This window comes from Oenanthe melanoleuca, chromosome 3 (assembly GCF_029582105.1).
Source record: "Oenanthe melanoleuca isolate GR-GAL-2019-014 chromosome 3, OMel1.0, whole genome shotgun sequence".
NCBI lineage: Eukaryota > Metazoa > Chordata > Aves > Passeriformes > Muscicapidae > Oenanthe > Oenanthe melanoleuca.
Genome location: NC_079336.1, coordinates 21,223,582 through 21,246,741, shown reverse-complemented (window position 1 = coordinate 21,246,741; position 23,160 = coordinate 21,223,582). Strand labels below are relative to the sequence as shown.

Sequence of the window (23,160 nt, the reverse complement as noted above, 5' to 3'; positions counted from 1 at the left end):
ATCTGGAAAAAGATTTAACAAATGCTGTAAACAGACCTATTCCCTGCACTTGATTTGATTACTAGTAACATATGCAGGGGTTTGTCTCAGAAGCATAGAAAAAAGAAAGTTAATTGATAGAGTATCGTTAAGAAGATCAGATTAGAGAGTAGATCATAAAATGTCATTGCCAAGGAAGCATTTAAAAATGGAAGGCAGGCAGGAAGGAAGGAGATAGAATCATTGTATGAGTTGGAAATTTAACTAGTGTTACAGTTGATCTGATGTGATGTAGCTAGTGAAGACATGCCAGCTTGTATCAGCTGAAAATCCACAGAGTGTGACACAAAGGCAGCTGGCTTAAAGAGGACAGAAGATAAATAACTGCCATAAGTAAAAGATATTTAATAATAAACCTCTTTGTTGAAGATTATTTTTTTTTTTTTTTTTATGAATAGCCCAAATTGAGGGAAATGTGTGTGGGTGGTGTCTCATTCTTCAAGTACTGTAATTCTATGTGGCAATACTTTTGTGTGTGACTTTTGATGCTTGTTTGCTGGCTCTAGTTGTTTAAATAGCCTACAGAATAAACACTTCATAAATGTAAACATGGGAAAATACTTGTTATGTCAAATGACAAGAATCACAAACAATATTTTCTTTTTTTTGGTAATAATTGTTTTTATAATAGGTGTAGTATTTCATTACCAGATTTTGTTTATAAGCTATACAATGCTATAAATCCTAAATTTGTTTTAAAAATACACTAATACTTCAGATTTTTCTGTGAAATTGTAAGAACATTGTTTTTATGGACTGGATGACTGCAGCTCATGACCATACCTTGACTTACACAGCTTCAGGTATAGCTTGCAATGACAGAAAGAAGATGATATGGTTGCAGCTTAAGCAAATAATCAATTTAAATAGTCAATAATATAGCTGAAGCATCACACAGCATTTTGCTATCTGTCTAGCAAGCTATTGTGGACAATTTAATTTTAGTTTCTACCACAGGAGCCATATGTTCAGTGTTTTTCACATACATATTTTCATGTTTCTCCCTGAATAAGGAAAGTTGTAGACAGATGGGCAAACTGGGAGTTAGGTGGGCTAAGGGCATGACAAAAGTGAGCACTTTCAGAATTTCAAGAGTAAATCATACAGCTGTAGTTTAATAACCATTATATATAACTTCAATACTTTTTTAGCTATAAACACTATTAATAACAGTGCTCACTGAATTAATAATGTATAGTTACTTGTATAAAAAATTGTGGAGTTGATAAGGCTTTTTATTCTTAGGGACAAGAATCTTCCAACTAATTAGAGCTTTTTTTATGGTATCTGCTAATTGACTATTCACCTCAGTTAGCATAAACAGGTTTCCAAATCACTGCTGTTTTCTCTGTCTTTTTATGTTTTGTGACAGAAATGTGCCTGTCAGGTGAGATGTGAAGCAGCATGACATAATGCAGTCTGATGTAACATAAGTGAAAGCCAATACTTTAGATTCTTATCCTGCTCTTCTCTAGGGTCAGGAGCAGTCTCCCAAAGGCATGTGCACTTCTGTTAAGCCATTCCAATGGCTTCTAATTTGTATTTTTATTTTTCTCCTGGAAGCAAGACAGATATATAAATTATTAGAGTCTGTATTTATAAAGTAGATTCTTCTCTCACTGAGGTCTGTGGATTCCTTGGCATTGACTTCAGTGAGTATATGATTATACCCCTGGACACTTCCATAGTCACATAAACTGTGTTGTTCAGAAAGGCTGGGATCTCAGGACCAATGCCTTTCACCCCTTGTCAAACCCATACCTCAACTATTTTTTTCTAGAGTCAGGTCACTTGATTATCACAAACATCAAAGCCAATGATTTTAGACCTAGAGAAATGACACATAATGTTGTATCTGTACATTGTCTAGAAAAATGTTTGCATTAGAATATGTGTGGAACCATAAGGGATGTCCTCTGAGTGGTAAATTAAAAATATTCTAGAGAATCTCCATATCATTTTGTGGAAGCAGTGACTATGGACATTAGAATAGCTCACAGGTCTGAGAGCAATTCTGCACCACAGACACAGCCCTACATGACATTGCAGATCAGCCTACACTTCACCCACCCTGGCACAACCAGCCTTAGCAGTGCCAACATGAATATCATCTACTTGCTGTGCTGCTTCTGGCTCTGCATTTCCTGTCAGTCACACTGGTTCCTGAGGATGAGTCAGTGATGCAGACAGCTTTTTTCTTTTTTACATTATTTCTCACAAAATGAACATAGTAAGGTTTTGCTTGTAATATTCTTGAAAAGGGTAGATCTCTTCTGTGTATTTCAATTATGCCTTAATCAAGGATTAAAAGTCCCTTTGAGAAATCGAGTTCACAGTGGTTGAACCACTGAAATAGTGGTTGTGTGTTGTGATGAAGACATAGTATGTGGGGACACAGGCTACATGAAAAGCCTAAAATAAGTTCAGGTTCTTCAATTTCATACGATTTTCCTCCCATAAATAATTGAATATTTGGGTGATTTTTTCAATTTGGCATTTAAAAATAGCATCCACCATAATTCCATGAGAAACTTTTGTGTGATATATAATTGGAGTGTCACACTGTAAGGTGAAGTCATTTAATTATGTAATATCATGAACATACTCTTGTCATGATTCCCCCCAATCAGTGAAATACAACATACTCGTGCATTTCAGTTTGTACTATCATCTAAGTCTCTTAATTTATTTGAATCCTGCCTTTATTTCTGTAGCATATCTGAATCATTTGCATGGGCTGAAGGTGCTTAATTAGTAAATAGGCATACTATTGCATATACTATTTATAAAATATTATTCTAATCAGCTGTACCTTAAAGCTAATGCTGATTGCATTTTCCTCACAGTTCACAACATTGCTTGCTATTATTTACAAATATAAATAATTGCTTGAGACTAGCACAGTGGAAAACCTAACACTGAAACATTCTATTTCATATGGGAGAAGTAAAACTACAACTTGCAATGAAACAGAAAAATATCTTATTCCTTACTAATTTTTCTCCAGTGTGAGCTGGGGGTGCCAAATCAGACTAGAAACATTTTGGTGCCATTTTGAATTCATGTAGATAAAGATTTGGAGCAATGCTGAATCAGACCCACAGTTACTCATGCAGTTGAGAGTGTTATTGATGCTGCAAGATGGTGGTTAACTGCTCCAGTCTGAATATAGCTGTGCATAAATCTCAGCTACTGACATCACAACTCAGGCACAGCAGCTGCATCACCCTTCATGCCATCCTACTGTCCCGTTAAAATAAGAAACTACTTTAATACTGTGTAAACATATCAGTAAGATACAAAACATAAGGTAGCAAATTTCCTGTGATTAAGATTATTAGAACACATCATTTCAGTTCCATTCATGAATGTCTCACACAGCTGTACTTTGACTTTATAATTTTGAGGGACTGTGTGTCTGTTGCATCATTCCATCTTTGGTGATTTTAATGAAAGCTAGAGATTGTATATGTTTTGTGTGTGTAAATTTCGGATTTATGCCTGCATGTATTGCCCCTTTATCTATGCTTTGATTATTTTTAACTTTGCTAATGCTGAAATACTGTGTTCTGTTACAATGTTAATTTTCATACTTCTTTCTTGTGTATGCATTGCATAGTGCAAATATTTTGCTTTATATAAAATTCACATCTAAATCAGAAGTGCAATTATGTGCATAGAAATAATGCACCTGTCAAGGAGAATGTTTCATGATTTCTTGCAAGAGATCCATAAAGTATAATTTTTAATGTTATGGATAAAATTCTTCCTGCAAAATGTGCTTTTATTAAAAAAGTGATGGCTTTAACATTAAACTCTAATGTAATGTCATCTGATCTGTCTAAATTAAATTCTAAAAATAAGTCTTCTGTCTTTGAAAACGAAACTTCTCTAATGACTATTAAAAAATTTATTGTCACTTATTCTTTTTCTTCATTATGACTTACCCATTTAATTTGGAAGATAGTATTTGTCCTTCTCAGTTGATATCAGTTGACTCCACTCTGTTTTAAATACAAAGAAAGGATGAATTCAAGTAACAGAAATGAACAAATTTGAAACCTCTTCTGGACTGGTTGTGTGGACAATGGAAAAATAATGCTGGAAAGCCTGCTGGATAACAGAAGTGATGCTCAAAGTAATAACTTTAGGGGAAGATAAAGTAGTTAATGTAGATGATGGACATGGAGCAGTTACAATGAGACAAATGGATTTTTCCTGGTCTTCAGAGCTGGGCCTATTGACAATGAGTTCTTTAGTAGTAGATTGAACTCAAACTGCTTGAGCTATGGTACACTTTTCAGCCTCATGGTGTAGGCATCCTGTGGTAAAGATTGTAATAACAAAAGCTGCTGTAAGATCCTGACATGTGAGCAAGGCTGTCAGTGAAGTGGTCTGGGAGAGTGGCATCAATAAGAAATGAAAGTCAAAGTGACAATGCTGAAATGATCAGATTTGGTACAGACAATTATGCTGAATGTTCTAGGAGTCTGGCAGAAGAGAAGTAAATAAATCCTCAGAACAGTTTTCCTACAGTTGTGTTGCTCCTGTTCCAGTGAAGCTCAGAAGAGAGATTCTTTTATTGTTTGAGTATTTCACAAACAATGAAATCAGCACTTTCCTTTTATCTACCTGAGCTGTACAATGCTCTCTAATTCTACCAGCTGTTGCTAAGTAACTGTAACAGTTATGTTTACCTAAAGACTCAATTTATTTTACTTTATCTTAGAAAAGTAGGAAAATAAAATCCATCCTGTCCTCCGTGATCTCCATTTGCAGAATGAGTTTGCATCTATGAGGAATAGACTTTTTTTTTCAAGGATACTAAATCTACCTTTAGCTCAGAATTTTAAAATATAGGATCTTACTCTCTGTAAAATAACTTTTTCAACACCACCTTCTACATATTTCAAATCTGATATAGGGTTTGCATTGCTTTCCTTTCTTTCTGATGCATTTTCTTTCCTTCATTTTGATAAATCTTAAGAACAATTGGAGTAAATTCAAAGGAAGAAAGAAGAATATGCAAAGATCTTTGCTTTACTGGGATAAAATATATTTTTTGAAGGAAAAGGGAAAAACTAACTTCATATAATGTAGCTGCTTTTAATTAAGAACTTATTGCTGTGTCAGAAGGAAGCACTGTCAAGGTGTAGCCTTGAAAGAGCGATTATGGTCTTATTATTTTTTTGCCTCCATTAACCACTGAGTTGATAATGTTATAAACTAGATCTTTTTAAAAGTATTACAAGCCTTTTCAAAAAAGGGTATTTCCTGCAGAGAGAATATTGTCCCACGTTTTATTTCCCCATTAACCTTTGTGAATAGTGATTTATTGGTCTTTTTGGGCAATCCAGTATTGAAAAGAGAGCATGAAATATCTTTTTCTCAAGTTGTAATGGCAGCCTAATCCAGTTTATGTATAATATACATTTCAGCATTTAGAACTTCATTAAAATAAAAATTTTCACATACCAGCAATTAGGATGTTTTGCTCTGGTACACAGCAAAGCTAGCATCATGGCAGAATTGTTTCAGAATTTCTTGCTGAATAGTAATATTAATTTCTAACCTTTAGGACAATTTAATTTCAGTCGAGTTCTGGATAAAAACTTAAGTATACACAGGAAATGGTGGAAAAAGCTAGTGCCTGACTCTCATAGTCAATCTGAGACTTTTAAAACACCAGCTTTCATGTTTCATCAGCACAATCAATTAATATATATCCTGTGGCTAGAATGTCTGAATTTAAAATGATTTATAGATTGATGAAGCTCCAGTCACCTTGTGTCTGCATTGGAATTTAAGGTTATTACATGTATTCAAGCATCTTATGTGAGAGGGACACCATGAACGTCTTAGACTGGTCACAGCCAAAAATTGCAGGGTTTGAATAGATCTGTATGTAAAGAAAATTCATCCAAGTTTTGTGATTTAGCTGTCATTTTTCCTCTATATTTACCCTTAGTGCCAAGCTACAGAACATTTAGTGATTCAGAAGCAACTGATCATGTTTGGAAGGGTTGAATCCAGCAGCCAACAGAGGTGAGGCTGCCCCATCTCTTTGCCAGATGCAGGCAGTGACAAGGCTGAGCAGCTTTTCCCAGCAGGCACACAGAACACAAGAATACACCGTGCACTCATGTACACAGCTGGCTGCATGGAGGATCAGAGTCAGACACACTCACACTCACATGAGCTCCGGCAGCACCAGCAGCCCCACTTGTTTTCCCATCTCTGGCCTGGGGCAGTTGTGTTCCACTCACCCACCCACAGAGCTGATTACAATTTCCCTGGGCTGCAGAAGTCATCCAGCCCAGGGTCTTGTTCTTGAAGAGGCCTTCCTGTGCTCTTCTCCTTGTCCCCTGCTCATCACCACATCTGTCCAGATGTTTGCCAGTACCCACACCTGCATGGTCTCCTGGTGCTGCACTGCAGCCAGGCAGGCCCTGACCTGGTCCCACCAGAAGCTGGCACAGACTGTCACTCACTGAGGTCTCCTCAGTCATTAATTATTTATTTAATAACCCATGTGGCCCCCAGACATTTGTAATTTCAGATAAAATAATTTTGAAAAAAAAGTCTCTAATTCTCTTGATATATTTTTGCCTGAGTCTTGCAAAACCATAATGAGTAAATTTACACTGTTCTCACTTCACGTTGTGCTAGGACTGTCTTGATTATGTTTAAATATCTGAAGTACTGAATCCTTGTGGTGCCAGTTCCCCCTGAGGCTGGAGAGTGATGGTGGGCACAACCAGTGGACTCTGGTGTGGGGAGGTGCTCTCTTTGTGAGATCTGTGCTGGGGCATGCTCCAGCTATGCTCCAGCTATGTCAGTAAAGTTGGTGGCTTGCTTGTGAATAAATCTTCAGCCATGCCTAAATTAAAAGGATCTCAGTACTTTCTGATTTGATTAATTCCCTGGAAAGTGCCTCGTAATGGTGCTGTGAGGTTTTTTTATGGATTTTTAAAGGACACTTGAGGAAGCTACATGCTATTTAAAAGAGTCCTCAAAGAATAGTGCCTTTGCCTCACTGGCCATTTGACATTTCCGTTCTTGATTGAAGTTCTTTAGGAAATAGCAGTTTTACTGAGTAGTGAGACAGTCAGAAAGTGTCTTGAGGTTATCCTAATGGGGAAGTGATGAAGGGCCAGTGCAGAGCACAGCAACTGGTGTCAGGGGCTGCAGGGCCTGCAGGTCTAAGAGGGGGTAGGATGTGCTGGCAGGTTACACAGTGCTCAGGAGAGGAGGAAATACAGAGAGAGAATATGGAAACACAAGAGAAAGGAAAAATGGGTGGTTGAAATAAGGTGTGCAAACCACCTGTTCATGTCTCACTGCTCCACTGTCTCATCTGATAGCAGCCACAATTTAATTCTGTAGTTATCTGTTGTAGTACAACAGGAAATCTTTTTTATTTTGTGTATACATAAATCTTCTTTGTACTATTGGGAACATTTTTTTAAAATAATTTTTGTTAAAAGTCGTATTTACGAAATTGTTGCTTTCATGCACCTTGGTTCTTGAAGTCATTGAAGTTGTGGTTAACACTGCTGTAACAAAGTTCTGCAACTGTGCAGACTTTGCACAGTGTTTGACTTAAAGGAGTCAAAAATACAAGCATGAGGTGCTCTGGGGCCATGAGAGATGTGTGTCTGAATTTGCCATCAGGAGAGAGGATTTAAAATCTTTGAAGACACTAACCATCAGCTCCTATAATTAAGTCCTCACAAAAAATGAGAGAGATAATGGGACTCATCCTGCTATATATCCAAAGCAAGTGGTCAGTGCTGTTTTGTGTCAGAGGGAGATAATCCCAAGGTAAGGTGAGTGCAAGCAGGTGTATCAGTGCAAACCAGTAAGATTTAGGGGCTGCTGGGCCCTCTTTGAAGGTTTTTTTTGTAAATAAAATATTAGAGTCCAAAAGCATTGCAGGCCAGCTCTGTAAAACCAAAAATTACTCTTTTGAAAACAGGTGAAGCAAGTACCCTGGAAGAGATTCTTTCTGGGACAATAGAAACTAACAATATAAAGACAAGATTAAGGAAGACAGCAAAAAATATATATGCTTTGTAATTCCCATGCCTGAACTGTTTTCTGTGGAAAGTTCCTCAATGCCTGTGTTTAAAGTTGAAAATTTGGTAGAACAGGTTATGGAACAAACAGACAAACAGTAATGTCACAAGCACCATGTATTATCCAGAGTTTTAAAGACATTCTAGGAAAAAAATTGCTGCACAGCAAAAGTAATCTCCAGCTTCAATTCACCTTAGATGTCCATAATTAAAAGGGCCCAAGGGGAGTTAAGGTATAAAAGCTGGAACACCTGATATTTGTATTAGGAAATTCTATTAAGGTAGAAATCAATTCAAAAATGATTAAATATGACATATGGAAGAAAAAGTTTAAAATTATGTGCTTTTCAAACCTATTGGAGTTCTTTGAATGAGTCAGCCTGAATGTGGATAAAGGTCATCAGAATTCCAAAAGGCATTGAATGAGGGTCCCCAGTAACAGCTGTAAGGGAAATAAGTCAGCTAGGGCAGAAGAAAGTTGTACTTTGCTGAAAGGTTGGATAAAAGTAGTGTCCTAGGAGAAAAAATATTTTTTAACAAAAGAAGGAGTCACCATGGCATCCCAAAGAAATCTGTGCTGGCAGAACTGTGTGTTCGGTGCTCTCATAAGTGATCTGCAAAAGAGGGTAAGCAGTTCAGTGACTGTGATGATAGGAAGTGAAGAGTTAATGAAAATAAGGGGCAATTGTGAAGAATTACAAAAAATAGCCTAATGTGACCAAGGGGATGTTGGAGTAGTTGAAAAAATTCAGAATAGTCAAATGCAATGTGATGTGATGTGATGTGCCTCATAATAAACTGTAGGAAATTTAATAAATCACATTTTTTTTCTGTAAAATGACAGGCTCTAGCTTCACTGTAATTCCAGAGAAAAGAAATCTTACTTATAATCTATAGTCATATAAAATGTCAAGCTACCACTTACCTTAGAAAAGGAAATATTAAATTGGTGGGAGAAGAGGGAAAGGGATTAATTATCACTGTGCAAATTATGTATATGTATTTTGAAAATTACAAGAAGTTCTGGTATCCCTGTCCCATGCAGAGTGTAACACAGCATCAAAATGGTCATAGAAAGGTGATAAAATTGCTTAGGTGCAAACAACAGCTATATGAAATGGAACTTTTGAACATGGAAATAAAAGAAGCTGGAGCATGACAAAGCTCAGTGAGATGCTAAGTGGAATAGAAAGCATAGGTAAAGATCATCTGTATATTCTCTTTTAATGCATAAACTTATTGGGGTGTCAAATGAACCTAACATGGTAAATACTGAACAAACACAACAAGGGTTTTTTTTATGTCTTAGGATTCCCTCTACAATACCTGAAAGACCCTAGATGTTAGTATAGACTCAGAGATGAGTTCATGGAAAAGAAATCTATCAAGGATTATTAAACAGAAAGACAGGGGTACTGGAATGTCTTCTTTTAGGAAATTCCTGAGATGCTGCTCATGAATGGGAGGGATGTTTTTTTGTCAAAGTCCTCTCTCCTTTGGCTTGCTGTTGGAGAAAAGCAGAATGAGCAGAATGAGCCTTTGATCTGGCTGAGCACATCTGTTCTTACTTATTAAATTTACTAAAATACAAAAAATTCATGTTAGAAACTGTTTCAAGAAATGAGGAAGATCCAATCTTGCTAGGCATATTTTCTCAGCCTCTGTAGCTGCAGAATGGAAGATGCTACTTGCAGTCATTAGAGTAAAATTTACTTCATTTTCATTATCATGATTGATCAAAATATCTTTAGCATCATTGACTTTACTAGAGTTATTTTTGATGCTTTTTATAGTTTTCTTGTTCAAAATACATGTATCATGCAGAAATTCCTAACTATTATTACATAAATATGTATATGTACACATATATATTAGTCTTCCACAGACTACCTTATGAATTACAAGAAGAGAAATGCTCCTTTTTGGCATGTTTTTTACAACCATTTGAAACAAACAGAAAGAAGTCAATAAATATAGTAAACAGGGTGGGAATTGTGTGTAGGGGGAGCATGTAATAAATAAGCCTAAAGGTCCAGGAAAATATAAATCTGATTGGTTTAGGAAGTGTTTTATGAGTTTTTATTTTGTGAAATTTGTTCAAAATCTTGGAACAAAACAATATTAAAATTATACTGATTCCTAGTGATTCTACCACCCATTTGACACCAGAATTTAGGGCAAAATACAGTTTTGTTTTCTTCATTGGCTCTCACTTAGGGATCACAATTGAGAAATATTGAGCCTGAGCAGATACAATAGGACTGCTACAGGATATGCAAATTAACTTTGAAAAATATAATAATTTCGTGGTCCCTTTAAATATTTTTCAACTACAGCAGAAGAGCATCAGTTTTCTTAAAATACACTTTTTATGTCATAAGGTAAAAATAGCTGTCCAGAAATGTCTTCTTACAAACAACATATGACAGAAAAATAATAATAGATGCATAGTTTATACTCATATAAACAGTTATGTGGTATCATACAAATCATGGCTAATACACCTTTAATATTAAAATATTTCAGTATACTCCTATTGTACTGAATCAGTGACTGCAAATCTTCTTGTGAAAAATGGCAGTATTTATTTTGTTATTTGACACATAGACCAAAGCTAAAGAGAAATGTAGGAGTAGACCTTTTTGGGGGTGTATTCATTGATATTCAGCCTACATTCAGCCCCACAGAACTACTTAATCTTTGCTGATATTTTTTTTAACATTTTCCTGTTGATATGTTTATTTTCTTTACTTTGATGACTCCTTCTTGTCTTAAAATAAACATAAGAAACTAAATATTCTTAGTTAGTCTCATCAGTGTTATCTTACTGGTTTGTGATGTCTCTGCAATCAGAAACTGCATTATTTCTTGTGGGATATTGTATGCTCAACTCTCATCTAATTTGTTGCTACCTTTCACCCTAAGTCTCTTTGTTCCTGTTCTCCAAGTATATCCTCCAACTGAACCTCTCTTAAGTGGTTTAATGCTGAATTTACTCCTTTGAAGAGGTGTAATATTTGACTGTTCAGAAGGTTTTAGACTTACATATATTTTCAAAATAGGTATTATATAGATAGCCGCTGGCATTTTTTTTCCTACATTCTAATCTGTTAACATGCTTGTGTCTTAACTAGGCAGGGACAGATGTGTTTTCTGCATCTGTATAGCTCTTAAAACATCTTTGAGTATTGCTTGCTTCAGAAGCAAAATCTTCCTTAATATTGCATGTGTGCAGAAATGAGTTTTCTGGGAGTTAACTGTGTATTAAATTTCTTCTAGTATTTTTACTGCTTTTTTACTGAACACTAAGTAAATATGTATATATTTATATATGCATATAAAATTAGGATAAAACCTAAATAGCATTTCACAGTAATAGTTTTCCTTTATGATCCCCCTTTTCCTGATGCTTTCTTGGGTACAAAGTGAATAGGCAATATGTTTATGAATAGTTTTAGAACCTGAGTATGAATAGTTTCAGAACTTGAGGAATACATATACAGGAGATTAAAAGCAAAGTGGAGAAAAAAAGGACTCTAGGTTGTAAGAAATGCCTAAGTTAAAGAATGGTAAAAACATTTTCTGCCTTATTCCTCATTAGAGTCTGTTTATTTTCCAAAATAATAACGCAAAATAACCTGTATCTACAGATAGGAGTACAAAACACCTTTTGGAATAAAACTGGGAGCAATCATTGGCAGTTAAAACAACTTCTGCAAGTACGTAAAAAGTGTTTGTGTAAGGAAACTGCTGCAAATTATGGCCATGTGGGGGCTGAGAGGGTTCACTTACTATCCCAGCAATATGGAGTTTAAAAATAAAAGTTAATAAAGTTATATTACAAACTTTATAACCATATAAGTATAAAGTTAATAAAGTTTAAAAATAAAGGTTAATAAAGTTTTACTTTTAGCCAGCTCTAGGGTTCCCAAAGAGATTGGGGACATAATTTGTTTGTCTCCATGGATGTCAGAAATGTAGTTAAAAGACTGCATTTACATATGTAGTTACATATGGTGTACTACATTCTTTATACACTAGAATTACAAATTTCTGCTCCTAAAATGGGGTCTTTGACAGTTTTTAGATGAATTGCAAAGATGCATTCCTTTTTCAGTGCAAACCTTTCTCACCAGAGTGGCAGGAACGTTGCTGTGCAGCATGGCTTGCAAGGGGTACTTGACTTACTGAAAATTATGTTAGAGACATGAAGTAGCTGGTCAGGGTAACAGGGTGATGGGCTGTCACTATAATTTTCTTCTTCTGTTTTCAGAACATCAGTTCTGGAGTAAATAAATTACTTAAAATTGTCTGTGGCATTTATATGACGTTTCCCCTGTGGTTGTAGGAAGAAGGATACAAAACATCTCCAAGTGTCTGCAAGAATGCTGGCAATTTTTAGTGAAGAGTACATAACTGAAACATTCATGCTAAGTTTGTGGTGCAACAGGTTCCTTCTTTGCAAATGTTGGATAATAAAGATGTCTTATTAAAGTGAATCAAATGATAGGTGTACCAGAGAAGATTTTTGTTTTAAAAGTTTCCTGAATCCCTACAGCCTTTCTATCTATTCATTAGAGTTATATTTGAAATTTAATAAAAATGATTACTTGTAAGTTCTTTAGTTTTAGGAGCAAATGCCTTTTATTAAATCCATCTTATTAAGATTTAGAAACCTCCCACAAGAATTTGACAGCACTTCTCTGAAAGATTCAGTCAGCGCCCCACTGCTGGGAAGTTAAAAACAAAATTGCAGTCAGAAATACTCTTCTGGTTTAGATATAACAAGACAATGTGGGATTATTCTTGTTCTGAAGTGTTTAAAATGCATGTAATAATCCAAGCATTACAGACCACAGAATGTCCTTATATTTTTCTCTGTTCAAATATTTCATTAACGCCTCTCTCCAACCCAGAGTCAGCACAACAGTTGTGTGGGGGATTGACAAAATCAAGCAGAAACTAGCAACAGTGTGCACTGCAAATCGAGGTTTCTTGCTGAGGACTTCCTGTTAATGAGCTATCATGCCCTCACAATGTCTGTAGGATGTACAAACCAGATACAAAAGCCTACTGAGCAAACCCTTAGCATTATATTTTGGGGGAAAAAAATCCCAAAAATACAACAACAAAAAACAGGAACAACAAAAAAAGTCCAACACAAACAAAAAAAAACCTAACAAAACCAACCAACCAAACCACCAAAAAGACCAAACAAACAAAAAAACCCACTTTGCTATCACAAAACACATGGAACTAGAAATATTATACCACAGAAATTTGCTGTGTCTTCAAAGTATAGAAATCTTGATTAGTTGCAAAACAAAGCATATTAAATGTCTACATTTTGCTCTTCACGTTAAAGTAGGTTTCAGAACATCAGAAACTCTCATATTTTAGTGCTTATATAGAAACCTTTAAAATGGCATTTGCCAAAAAGTTTTGAACACTCTCTTGCCATTAGAACTGTCAGATGGTTGAATTTATGGCATTAAGGCTAATGCTGAAATTTCACATTTGAATGAATAAGTCATACATTGTTAATACTACAGAACCTAAAATAATGATTCACTGGGTAAAAAGATGCTAAGTGTCTCAGAAAATACAGCTATGAGGGTTTTTAATTTGAAGGGAAGAATGGTATCAATGCTATTTTATGTGCTGTTTGTAATCAAAAAATATATTCTAAAATTAAGTTTACATATAGGTACTTATTTAAGAATATATACTGGGTGAGGGAAAATAAAACCAACTGCAAATTTTCTTTTCTTCTTTTTCAGGTCAGAACTGTGGAGGCTTAGTACAGGGACCAAATGGTACCATAGAAAGCCCTGGATTTCCTCATGGTTATCCAAATTATGCCAACTGCACATGGATCATTATCACAGGAGAGCGGAACAGGATACAATTGTCATTTCATACTTTCGCCCTCGAGGAAGATTTTGATATTTTATCAATTTATGATGGACAACCACAGCAAGGCAATTTAAAAGTGAGGTAAGGTACCTTTGTTCTTTCCTGATTTCTTTCTGTCTGTCTCTTTATCTTTCTCTCTCATGAGTAAATGTTCTGATGATATGTTAGAGCATATATTGTGTTTCCTTGGCTCATCCCCAGCCAAGGGGGCAATAGTGCTCCAAGATCTCCCAGAGAAAGATGCTAATCCAAATTTCAGATTTTTTTGGGCCTAGTTTGTGTATCAGTAACATCAGTTGTACTTAAAATTTACACAGTCCAAGTTTAGTTTTGGTGAAGGCCCTGAGCACAGAAGAATTCCTCATTTCAGTATATTATTTTTATTTTTTTGCTGGTGGAATCCAGGTTTTGCCAAGAATCCCTTTCTTGAAGGCACCAGTCACCAATTTTTGAAAGAACTCTTACTGAGATGAGTTCAGTTGTAATTTGTTTGACATTGCTAAAATTGAAATTCCTCTCCATTAAGCAGTTAGGAATCTTTAAAGGTCAGAAGCTAGTGCGTCTTATCTGTCCAAAACCACTGAGGTCATAAAGAGGCCTTATGAAAGCTTTTTGATCTTGAAGCTTTTCACAGCTTCAGGTTTTGAAGCATTAATTTCATTGGTGTCTTCTTGTAAGTTCCTCAGTCATTTTGTGGATCTGGACTGCAGAGCTGGAAAGCAAACAGTGCTTTCAGAGCTGCTCTGTCATTTTCTGCTCAGGCATGAGATTTATTGAGTACTGTAAAACACTGCTGTCAGTTCTGTGGTCTGATTACCCTTTTATATGCTGCTGATTTATACTATAGTGCTCAAACAAATGTGGGAGCATCACCAATTTGTTCGTCATTTTTGTGGGTATCATCACTGGATATTTTTGACAAGAACAGTGTTCTGATTGATTGTTTACTCAGTTCAAAAATTTCTGAGCATTCTGGAAGGTATTACACAGCTACCTGTGGTTTAGATACACAGTGTGGGCTTCATTTACTGTACTTAACTTACCTTTAGTACTTGTATCAGCAGTATAAAAGAGAAATATTTCTTTTTTACTCAAATGCTTTTATTAGCATTATCTAACATGACTGCTTGTTTTGCACTAATCTCAGCAGAATATTGTTTAAAGGAAAAGTACCAATTAAACAGATATTTTATTTCTCATTGCTTGTATTTGCCAATCAATTACCTTCACAAATAGCATTATGAAGAAAAAAAACATTTGTTGGTTTTGCAGCATACAAAGGTTAGTATAACAGAATTTGCATGACAGGTTTCTATTGACTTCTCATATCCCATGTCATATCCTTTGTTGTACAGAGAACATTCATAAGTAAGTGTATCCCTCTGCAGTTACACATTTCAAGACAATTCCTTCAGCAAATATTGGAAACTTATAGTCTTGGTCTTTCAGCTGACAGCATGCAGATGCAAGAGAGCATCTTGGAAGTTCTGCCTCAGGGCATGTACTTCTATTTCACCATAGTTAAAATATTGCACTACATTTTGGGTAATTGTGTTTCTTTAGTCATTGTGCAAAATCTGGAGCTTTGCCTTAAAAATAGCTGTGGATCTATATCACCATCACAAACTGTAACAATTAAGTAATACTCCATATTTTGTATGGTATTTTTTTTCAGCTGCTATAGTGAAATTGAGTAAAAAAAAAATAGTGCATGCAAGTAGTTTATTGTGCTGCCTGAAGGACCTTTCTAAGGTCCATAAGTAACTGCATCAGGATACTTCTACTAGTTATTGATTGTAAAATCCAGAAAAATAGAAACACATATAAAATATATTGAAATGATTATGCAAAGGAATAAACTGGCTTAGGCTGTAAGTATGGAGAAACAAAAGCAAAATGGAGAGTGAATGTATATGAACTTTTGTTAGTGCATTATTAAAGCATATGCTGGTTTAAGGGATAAATTACACCTGGTAGTAATAATGGGCTTTTGTTAGCTGTGAGGATGTTGAGAATTAAGATATTAGTGGGAAGAATAGACTAAACAGAAGATAAGGTATTAAAAATTGCGATTTTACATCTTCCTATTCTTCTGGAAAAAATCCAACTTGCAGTCTGGAATTCTGTGTAATTCTGAGACGTGACCCAAAATTGCCCTTAAAAGATTGCTACAATGGTTTTATTTTTATCATTGTAAAGATCATGGAAGCAAACCCAAGATTTTACATATTATATCCATATAATATTTATATGTATATACGTGTATTTCATCCAGAAGTACAGCACAGGCTGGAATCTATCCATCTAGGGAGTAGGTTTGTGTAAAGGGACCTGGGGGTCCTGGTGAGCAGCTTGCTGCTCCTGCAGACACAGGATGCTGGGCTCATAGCAATGGCATCACCAGCAGAGATTGACAAGTCCTTGTCCCACTCTGCTCAGGGCTTGTCAGGCCACACCTGGAACAGTGTGTTCAGTCTTAGTCCTGCTGTACAAGATGTGGACAGGCTGGAGAAGGTCCAGAGAAGGGCCACAAAGTTGATCAATGACTGGGAAGTTGCCTTGTGAGGAAAGACTGAGAGAGCTGGGCTTGTTCAGCCTAGGGAAGGGGAGACCTTGCCACCATGCTCCAGCACTAAAAGGGTGACACTCCCTTTTTTAAGAGAAGTCATGTGGAAAAAATTAGGGGTATAGGGTACAAGTAACTTCTGGGTAGATTCTAAATGGACACACAAAGAAATTTTTTCACAAAGAGAAACATCAGCCATTGGGATAATCTCCCCAGGGAGGAGGTGGATTCCCTGGTACTGGAGGCTTTTAAGATTCAGCTGGAGGTGGTAGTGGGCCTTTTAGTTAGACTGTGCTTTTGCCAAGAAAGGTTGGACCAAACAATTCCTGAGGATCCTTCCCACCTGGAATTCTATGACTATGATTCTGTGATATATAAAAGAAGAAGATTTAAGTCAAATGCCACCTGTTATGATAATGGTTTGTTTCATACTGTAGTTTTAATTCTACAGAAAAACATGAAGTTAGATAATTTATTTAACCATATATTAGAATCAAAACAAATATTTCAATTCTAAATTCTTGAAAGAAACTTACAGTAAAGCAAAAATATAGTTTATCAGTTGATGGAGAAAGATTTCAAAATATAACTACATTTTAATTTAACTGAGTAAATATGCCAAATATACTTTTAATTTGCATTTTATATTTGAAGGAAATTTTTATTTTCTACATGCATTTAATTTTCAGCATGTAGAACTCATACAAATGAAGCACAGATTTGAGTTGCACTGAGACAACAGTTATTATTCAGATGTATTCCTTGTGGATCATTTCCCTACATAAGCATTACGCATTCAGAAATTCTCTGTAATCCAGGAGATGGCAAATATTTATTTTGACTTTTTTTCTTTGTAAGATGTATCAGATAAAATAGTAAATGGTTATATTTTTAAACAGAAAGGAGAAGTGTATCAACAGGAAATAGAGACATAGGTCAGCTGTGAAGAGGCTCAGCATAAAGGCAGACGTGAACTGACAATATTGACCTATTGACTGCCAATAGATATATTACCTGCCACAGACAAGGATATTAAAACCAGACATCTTAAGAGTTTAAAGATTTCAAAACTCGTTTCAAGGTTTGCCATAAAACCTATTTTTCTGCATCTGAAAATATTAAAATACTTTTTAATTTTAGTATAATTATCGTTACAATATATATTTTCTTTATGCAGAATTCCTGAATAGAGGTTTCATTGAGAGGTATCAGGAAACCATGACAGGACTGGATAAACAGAGCAGCCTGTATCAAAGCCTCTGTTGCTGAAGAGGTGGGGTTGGGTGTAAGAGGGATAGGGTGTAAGTTGAGTGTTAAGACATAGAACTATAAATTTTACAAACATGAGACTTTGTATGTTCAATTGCTTCCAGCTCAGTTTATACCATGAGGATACAATTTTTTTTCCATGTCAAATACAGGTAAATTCTATAATCTCTGTATTACAATATCTGTCAGTAGAAGAAACTCTTTTAGTATCTCACATTTAGTTTCCCCAAGAGTTAGTTGCAGACCTATGTGATAAAATCTGGAAAAAACTTTTTCATTTAATCTTTCAAGCAGTCCTAAAAAACTTTTTAAAATGGATTCCAAACATTTTTTTTTTTTATTATACAGCAAACTGCTAATTCAATTATATACACTAATGGGAAGACACAAATATGCAGCTGTGAATATTTTACAGTGTGTATGCACATCTGTCAGTTATTTTAGACATACATAATATATATTATTTAGAAAGTGATTTTAAAATGTCTACTTGCCTTCATGGATTCTCAGGCCTTCCAAGCATTACTTAGTTTACTGCAGCCTAACTAATAATATAATAGATACTGCTTGTTATTACTCCTATCAGTTGGAATAAACAGTTTAGTTTTAATGGAGCAGTAATGCATATGATGAAAGTTGCTAATGTAATGTAATAAAATACAGCTTACCAAAAATTTTCTGACAAGAATATATAAAATGTATGCTTAATAGCAATATATTCTCTCTACTTTCTTGAATCATGCAGCAATAATAGGAATTAAATATGAATTATTCATAGTATTCACTTTTCCTTGTCTCCAGCAAGCAATAAACCATACATATATTCTGCACATCATAATCCAAGCATAGGGGTAAAACTTGAAGTCTGAACTCTCACTTGCTATTAGACCTCTTTTATATTAACAAACCATGATTTATCATGTATGGAACATTTTAATTTTGTTTGTTTGTTTGTTTTTGTTCTGTTTCTTTGTTGTTTATTATTTTATTGTTTCTCCAGAAACCATTTCTGTCTTCCATCTCTCCAGGGTCAAGAGAACAGTGAAGCAATGATGAGGTGATTGACTTTTCTACAGAACTGCTGACACTGCAGCAGCAAGAGCTTTGTGCAGTTTAAAGTTCTTACGTTTTTTTTCTTTCCCCATGAAAATGACATATGTAATATTTTTTACCTTTTTATTGCAGTTCATTTCCTACAAAGTGTAGAAGACTCTGTGTGTGTGATCTGTGAAGAAAAGAATATAGATTCCTATAGTAGCATTTTTCTAGTTGAAGCTTACCTAGAACACAGCACAAAGTAACAGGCTAGTGTTCAAATTTTTAGATTAAGATAATTGAATAATTTCAGCAGAACATTCTGGTACTTCATATATCTGTAAGAAAAGGAAAGCTATTACTGTATAATATACAGTTATTGCTGAGTTCTGCCAGTAGACATACCAGTCAATGACTGCTGTTCCGTTTTTTATGTTAACCATAGAATCACAGAATCAAATACAGAATGGCTTGAGTTGGAAGAAACATTAAAGATCACCTAGTTCCCTGCAGTGGGCAGGGACACCTTCCACAAGACCAGGTTGTTCAAAGCCCCATCCAAACTGAACCTGAATACTACAAGGGCTAGTGCACACACACAGCATCCCTGGACAGCCTCAGTGCCTCAAAATCCTCTTGAGAAAAGAATTTAACATGTAATTTCCTAATTTCTATACTAGAACTTCCCTCTTCAAGTTTAAAACCATTGCACTTTGTCCTGTCACTCTTTGCTGCATAAAAAGTACCTCTTCCTTCCTTTTCCTCCTTCCCTTGAAGTACTGTAAGGCCACACTGTGGTCTGCTCACTGCCTTCTCCAGGCTGAACAACTCCAGCTCTCTCAGACTGACTTCATAGGAGAGGTGCTCCACCCTTCTGATCATCTTTGTGGCCCTTCTCTAAATCAGATTTTTCACCTATTATTGTAATAGGAAGAGGAAACTTTTTGTAGCACAGGGCTAAAATGTGATTCATTATACATTACATAGCTGCTTAAGGAAAGAAAGCAAGCTATGACCTGATCACCTAAATGCTGACAAATAGTTTCTGCCAATGTGAAAAGAGCAGGTAATGGAAGGAAAGATAATTTATGTGGGCAGGTTCAAATATAATTTATTGGCAGGTTCAAACTCCTTTTCGGAGTGTTGTTGGGTTGTTTTTATTTTCCCCACGTGTGGATAAAAGGTAAAATACCTATTCCCAAAATTTTAGCTTCCCAATTCAAAATCATAAACTTTCTAATTTTGTTGGTAAACAAAACATGCTAAAAAGATTTACCTGCTAAAAAGATTTAACAGAAGTTGTATTAAATATAAAGTCAAATAAGAAGTCTTCTTGTTAGCAAGCCAATTATTCACCAATTATTACAGGACATATTAATTATTTGTTTCAGACTGATACTTAACAATGGCCAGCTAAAAAAGATTTTTTTCTGTCCAAAACTATGGAACTCCCTCCTAAAAAAAATCGATTTCATGTTTAAGGAACTATTATTTCTTGGGGAAAAAAATTTTATTTATTTAAGAAGGCAAATCAGTGCATGAATGTATACTGTAATATTCTTCAAGGTTATTTAAAGCTTTTTTAAATGTAGTTGTTTAAGTCAGCATAAGATACATGTGAGACTCACCATAGTGAAAAAGTGAAAATGTAGCTGTGCTCAATTTCTTTGTCCTCTTGGAGGTAGATCTCTCTTTCATCTGAAACTGGCCATAGTACATCTTCAAAAAACATATAGGTGCTGCTCTTTTGCCTCTTCCATACTTTTGAAACTGAACCTGCATCAGTGTCAGCAGTGGTTTGATGCATTTGTATGTTGCACTGTACTATGAAAAGTATTTCAAGTAAGGATTTAGAAGATGAGTGCTGGGATATGGTTCCAAAACAGACAACTTTCAAACCAAACAGGTGATAACACTAACTCAAATACTGGTTCTATAGGGAATTTTTATTCTTAAATTCATTAATTTTTAAGAGTGAGGACATTTGCTGCCCTTTATTTTCTGCCATCTAAACATATATTACACCTGCAGAGTGCATTAAGCAGTTTTATATTAGTATTTCTGCATCTTCTGTTATTATAAAAGGATAATTCTGTTTTATTTTAAATTATATTTATTGAATTGACATGGTAATGTATGGAGCCCTGCTGATCAGCATTCCTAAATACTGTGCATACAATAACTATTGCAACTATCCTTGGTCAGACATCAGTCACTTCCCTTTGCTTATATTCTGACTGCAAAATAATAATTAAATTACAGCCATTACAAAATTTTAAGTTGGAATCCACAATGAGAATAAAGTGCAGTCATTAAAATCTGTCCCCTTTTGATTTGCTGCTGTATATCCTTATTGTGAGACTTTCTATAATTTCTATGTAACTGTGGTAAATAACGTTTAAATTAGTACATAACCTGTGTGCTATGAAGAATTTTTGATGCTTGTTTGTTTTAGAGAGGAAAAGCATATTTTATATGTTAACTATCAAATTAAAGGGGACCAAAATCCTTTATAAAATGTAGTAATAATATTTCTGATGCATGTAATTAGGTTAAACTGTGAGTCGTGTTCTCTTACTGTCATTTAGTAATTACCTGCTTGCCTTAACTGAGCCTGGTGATTATTGACTGTATGATCACAATCTGGTTTTGGATCACCCTGTGCATGGGACACATACACATCAGAAATATTCAAGCATTTGAGGGGAATTCTGCAGTCCCTTATTTCTGAATTTCTGCAGTGGGAGTTCAGCATTCTCTTCCCTATCATCCAGTCGCACACAATCAATTCCTCTTGTAAAACAAATTTTGTAGACAAGCATTCTCATAATCTTGCAGTTTCTGATATTACTTGGAGACTTTCCTTGGTTTTCATACTGTTTGTGTTAACAAGAGTATCTGCCACCATTATTAAGGGCCTTGAATTTTGACAGTTATGTTTTTCCCACTTACTTCAGTCTAAAGTATATTTCTGCTGGCATCCCAGATTATTCCTGTGTTCATACTTGCATTTGAGTGAAAACTATGTATTCTCTTATCCATTCAACTCAATTAATTTATTAAGAATGCTAACTAGTCAGTGGCTAACTGAAGTGTGTGTAAGACTGACTCTGATCATGAAGCAGTTTGAAGAGAAATTTTGGTGATAGGCCCAAAACAAAGCAGGCAGGGAATAGCACTCTTTAAGACTTCTCTTCTGCCTCATTTATACATTCCTGTCTTTCAGAAAAAAAAAACAAAAAACAACAACCTTTTGTTTATCTCCCACTCCCCCAAAACACACACATATGCACTGCCAAGTTTTTTTGAAGTCTAGTGTGACCAGAATTGTGAAACAAAAGCAAAATGGCAAAGAAATGAAAATAACAGATGCCAATATTAGCCTGCCTGTTTATCTTAGTTGATAAGATGGGCTTTTCTTGGCTTCTGAAGTAGAATATACATATTAAAGTCATAAATTACAAAATTCTGATGAATTTTAATGTAAATTATTAGACATTATTAACCAAAAAAAAAACCCTCTCACTTCTTGTTTTTAAGTACTTGAGATAATTCCTAAATTAATGAGAATAATTGGGACAGAATGGCTGGAAAGTGGCCCAGCAGAAAAGGAACTGGGGGTGCTGGTTGACAGCAGCTGAACATGAGCCAGCATGTACCCAGGCAGCCAAAAGGGCTAATGGCATCCTGGCCTGTATCAAGAATAATGTGGCCAGCAGAACCAGGGAAGTGATTTTCCCCTGTATTTGGCATTGGTGGGTCTGAATTCCTGCGTCCAGTTCTGGCCCCTCACTGTGAGAAAGACACTGAGGGGCTGCAGAGAGTCCAGGGAAGGGCAGTGGAGCTGGGGAAGGGTCTGGAGCACCAGTCCTGTGAGGAGCAGCTGAGGGAGCTGGGGGTGCTTAGCCTGGAGAAAAGGAGGCTCAGGGGAGACCTCATTGCTCTCTACAACTGAAAGGAGCTGGGGCCAGGTGGGGATCAGCCTCTGCTCCAAGCCAACCAGCAATGGGACAAGAGGAAATGTCTTCAAGCAGCACCAGGGAAGGTTCCTTAGGAGGAAAATTTTCACTGAAGATGTGTGACATCCTCAAATTCTCTGGGCAGTCTGTTCCACTGCACAATAAACATTTTCTTCCTAATATCTAACCTATATCTGCTCTCAGTTTAAAGCCATTCTGTCTTGTCCTGTGACTACACGCCCTTGTAAATATTTTCTCTCCATTTTCCTTGGAGGCTCCGTTCAGATACTGAAAGGCT

At 35.6% G+C, this 23,160-nt stretch overlaps 1 protein-coding gene across 1 annotated transcript in view; it reads left to right on the top strand.

Moving 5' to 3' along the window:
• CSMD1 (CUB and Sushi multiple domains 1) overlaps positions 1-23,160 on the top strand; it is a 1,037,656-nt gene that overhangs the window by 197,834 nt on the left and 816,662 nt on the right. The window contains exon 2 of the mRNA XM_056488498.1: positions 13,898-14,114. Within this exon, the coding sequence (XP_056344473.1) occupies positions 13,898-14,114 (217 nt within the window). The remainder of the gene's footprint in view (positions 1-13,897; positions 14,115-23,160) is intronic.